The sequence below is a fragment of the Chaetura pelagica genome, unplaced genomic scaffold, assembly GCF_000747805.2.
Source record: "Chaetura pelagica isolate M959 unplaced genomic scaffold, ChaPel_1.0 scaffold356, whole genome shotgun sequence".
Taxonomy (NCBI): domain Eukaryota; kingdom Metazoa; phylum Chordata; class Aves; order Apodiformes; family Apodidae; genus Chaetura; species Chaetura pelagica.
This window is the reverse complement of record NW_009953964.1, coordinates 6,870,727-6,874,410: the sequence shown is the minus strand read 5'-3', so window position 1 is coordinate 6,874,410 and position 3,684 is coordinate 6,870,727. Positions and strand designations below refer to the sequence as shown.

At 62.6% G+C, this 3,684-nt stretch overlaps 1 protein-coding gene across 1 annotated transcript in view; it reads right to left on the bottom strand.

The window, feature by feature from the left end:
- The window catches only part of HK3 (hexokinase 3 (white cell)), a 5,159-nt gene extending 1,606 nt beyond the window's left edge, over window positions 1-3,553 (bottom strand). The window contains exons 1-14 of the mRNA XM_010002100.1: window positions 3,438-3,553; window positions 3,259-3,313; window positions 3,018-3,174; window positions 2,595-2,743; window positions 2,346-2,465; window positions 2,139-2,234; window positions 1,955-2,054; window positions 1,698-1,881; window positions 1,379-1,534; window positions 1,029-1,262; window positions 646-950; window positions 428-567; window positions 163-282; window positions 1-74 (exon numbers count right to left, since the gene is read on the bottom strand). The exon at window positions 1-74 is cut by the window's left edge and continues 17 nt beyond it. Of these exons, the coding sequence (XP_010000402.1) occupies window positions 1-74; window positions 163-282; window positions 428-567; window positions 646-950; window positions 1,029-1,262; window positions 1,379-1,534; window positions 1,698-1,881; window positions 1,955-2,054; window positions 2,139-2,234; window positions 2,346-2,465; window positions 2,595-2,743; window positions 3,018-3,174; window positions 3,259-3,313; window positions 3,438-3,553 (2,006 nt within the window). The remainder of the gene's footprint in view (window positions 75-162; window positions 283-427; window positions 568-645; window positions 951-1,028; window positions 1,263-1,378; window positions 1,535-1,697; window positions 1,882-1,954; window positions 2,055-2,138; window positions 2,235-2,345; window positions 2,466-2,594; window positions 2,744-3,017; window positions 3,175-3,258; window positions 3,314-3,437) is intronic.
- Window positions 3,554-3,684: the final 131 nt, after the last annotated feature.

Sequence of the window (3,684 nt, the reverse complement as noted above, 5' to 3'; positions counted from 1 at the left end):
CGCAGCATCTGGACCACATCCTCCCCCACACAGCCTGTGGCGTTGAAGCCTTTGGTCCAGGTCAGCAGCACTGCCTGCAAGAAAGGCAGGAGCAGGGGCCAGGCAGCTGCCTTGCACTCCAGGGATGTGCCCATCCCCCTGGGGCCAGAGCCACCCTCTTACCTTATCCAGGCCCAGCTGCTGACAGGGGAAGGAGAAGGTGAAGCCAAGTGGCAGGGTCTGCCCCACCAGGTCCTGCTTCTGCTGGAAGTCTATGATGCACTCGATGATGTGGTCAAAGAGCTGTGAAGAGCAGTCACAGTCTCAGGGGACAAGCTGAGACAATGCCATGGGAGTCTCCCAGCCCCCTCCTGGGCCCTTGGGCAGTGAGAGGGGAGGCAACTCCCAGCCCTTGTCCCATCCCCCAGCCATAGGTCCTCAGCCTCACCGCCTCGCCGGTGCCCTGCATGATGGTGGTTGGGATGACGTAGATATCGCTGGCCATACGGACGCCATCCTTCCCCACGTGCACCGCCAGCACCCGGAAATTGGTCCCCCCCAGGTCCAGTGCCAGGAATTCACCTGTCTCTGTGGTTAAGACAGCACAGGGCATCAGCAGGGCCAGAGACCCCCTGTCACACCCTTCCCCAGGCTCTCGGCCCTCACCGGTGCCATCAGGCGTGCCGCAGACGTAGGTGGGCAGCATGCGGACAGAGGCATTGGCGTGGGTCTCCTGGCCCAGCCCCAGCTCCATCTCCTGCCTCATCAGTGCCTGGACACGCTCCAGGTCGGCACGGCTGAGCCGCAGTGGGGCCAGCAGCTGGTCCACCTGGCAGCGCTGGAATGCCAGGCGCAAAGCCACCGCTGTCACTATGGCAGCCCCCAGCCCGGTGCCATCCGGTGAGGGCAGGAGGGTGGCCGTGCACTCGGGGGCCAGAAGCCCTGTCACACTCCGCAGGATCTCCCCGACCCTGCCAGAGGAAGAAGAAGCTGGCGAGGGCTGGGTGTGAGTCACCCCGCCAGGGTGGGGCCCTGGTGACCCTCCTCACCTGGTGTGTCCCCGGTACAATACACCGTCCACCCCCACGTTGACAGCTATCTGCTGCATCCCCCGGGCCTGGCACATGTGGGTGAGGACGGCGGCCAGCCCGGTGCCACAAAGCGCAGCGGCGCGACTCACCACCGCCCGGCAGAGCTGCTGCACCCGGCAGCAATCCCGCTCACTCGGCCCCAGCCCCAGGGTCTCCAGTGTCCTCCTCGCTGCATCCATGCCTTCCTCCTGGCTGCAAGGGAGAGCACAGTGCTGGCTTACAGAACCACCAGCTTGCCGCTAGGGGCATCCACCTGTCACCCCCCTGCTCCTCCCACCCGCAGCAGCTCCTGGTCTCCAGACACTCACTCGATGATATCCAGGACCTGCTGGGTGCTAATCACATTCTTGGTCCTCAGGATGCTGACATTGCTCCCAATGAAGAGTGCTTTCTCTATAGTCAGGGCCATCAGCACGTGCCGGACAATCTCCCCCATGTACACAGCTCCCACCAGCTTTTCAAACCTATGTAGAGCCCAAGCAGGGGTCAGTCATTCACACCTGGCACTCCTCAGCCCTTTTAGAGCACCCAGAAGCATCACGTGTGCTTCTGTTGGTGGGGCCTGGCATGCTCAGGGATGGACAGGGAGCCCCAGGGGCCCTCCCCTTGCTGGAGGGATTGGAGCACCTCCTTTCCCCAGGGTTGAAGGTTTCCTGGTCCACACGCACGTCATAGGGGGTCAGGATGTCACTCAGGGTGCCATCATCCCCGAACAAGCCCCACTCAGTGTTGATACACATCCGCCCACTGGTCTCCTCCACCATCTCCACCTCCTGTGCCTCAGCCATGAAGCAGCAGTTGGTGCCCGAGTCTGTGGGGAGTAATGGAGGTGAGCACCAGCACAGCCCACCAGCACCCAACACCCTGGCATGCCCACTGCTCACCCATGATTAAGGCAACCTCACAGGCTTTATCCCTCATGCTGCAGCTCATCATGGTGCCCACAGTGTCGTTCAGTAGGGCAACAACTTCCACGTTGTACATCTGGCCAGGAACAGAATGAGAGCATGGTCAGCCCCTCCATGGAGGCAGTCCCTAGCCAGGCCTCCTCACCTCATGGCCTCCCACCTCCTGCTTGTTGATGGCCACCTGCAGCAATTCCACAACATCCTTCCCCTCCACATCATTGCAGCAGAAGCCCTTGGACCAGGAGATGAGTTCGGCCTGTGGGGAGCACGTGGCTGAGCTGTTGGCCTCTGCCATCAGGCCAGCTCCACTCCCCCAGTGTGCCTGGGAGAAGGTGGCCACGGCCAAGGGCAGGGTTATTCCACTCACCTTGTCCAGCTTTGTCTGCTTGCAGCTAAAGGGGAAGACGAAGCCCAAGGGGAGGCGATCCTGGGAGATGTCAGTGCCAGCCAGGAATTGTTTCACACATTGTGCAATGAAGTCAAAAAGCTGCAAAGGCACAGCCGGAGGTGACCAGCTGCTTCCCTCACCCAGCACCCAGGCTGTGGGAGGCAGCCAGGAGGCCCCCACACCAGCCCAAAGCCCTGCTGAGCCTCCTCAGCCACAGCCTCCTCGTACCGCTTCCCCCGTGCCCCGCAAAATGTCCCCGTGCATGTCAAAGATCTTGTAGATCACTTCAGGATTCTGGTTCCCGTCGCCAAGGAGGGTCACCAACAGGGTTCGGACATACTTCTGGCACAGCTCCACCACCAGGAAGCTGCCCTTTTCTGCAGGGGAGCAGAGGTGGTAACAGATCTGTCCTGTGGCAAATCTGCCCAGTCTGCTCCTCGCCCTGTCCCAGGGACAGTCACTCACTGCCGCGGGGGCCAAAGAAGCTCCTGGCCTCTGCCCCTGCACTGGGAACTGGCCAAGAATGCGCAAGGACAAGTTACAGACCCCATAAATGACGAGGGAGCAGCCAGTGCCCCCACAGCCAAGCGCAGCAGGGCGTGTGGGGCTGCAGGGATCTGAACAGCACGTCCTCAGGCCGGGCTGCCTTACCGGTGCCGTCGGGCATGGAGCAGATGAAGGTGGGCAGCATCTGCATACAGGCCTGCTCGTGTGTCTGGCGGCGCAGCCCCTTGCGCATGTCCTGCATCATGCGGCCCTTCACCACCTGCAGCGTCTCCAGCGGCACGGTGAGGGCCAGCAGGGCTCGCTGTAACTGAGGGCAGCTCGTTAGGGCAGACATAAGGGGCAGGGAATGCCCTCTCACTGGGCATGGGGCAGGGATGGGGTTTACCGATGTGCAGGCAGGACCAGAATCCGGGAAGTTCAGCTGATATCTCAGTGGGGACCTGCATGGAGAGAGGTGGCACGTCACCTGCTGAGCCCCAGCCCCCCAGGAGGACAGGACATGTGAGCAGGGCTGGGGGTGCCTGTCCCCTGGCAGGCACCTCCCCTCTGCATCCCTGCTTCTACTGCAAAAGCCACCCGGCAGCCGGGCGGTAGAGGGGGTAGCTGTGCCCCACGACAGCAAAGGGGTCGAGACCGTCCTCGGGGGCTGTGGGAGAAGGGAGGTGCCCCTGCCTCGCCATGCCTGCGTTTCCCCTCCACCTACAAGAGGCCAGAGGCCGGTCTCTCCCCGGCCCGGGGAGGTGCAACACCCGGGGGCAGCGGTTCCCTGCCCCGACTGCGGCCGCCCCAGGCGTTGCTGCATTCACTCTGC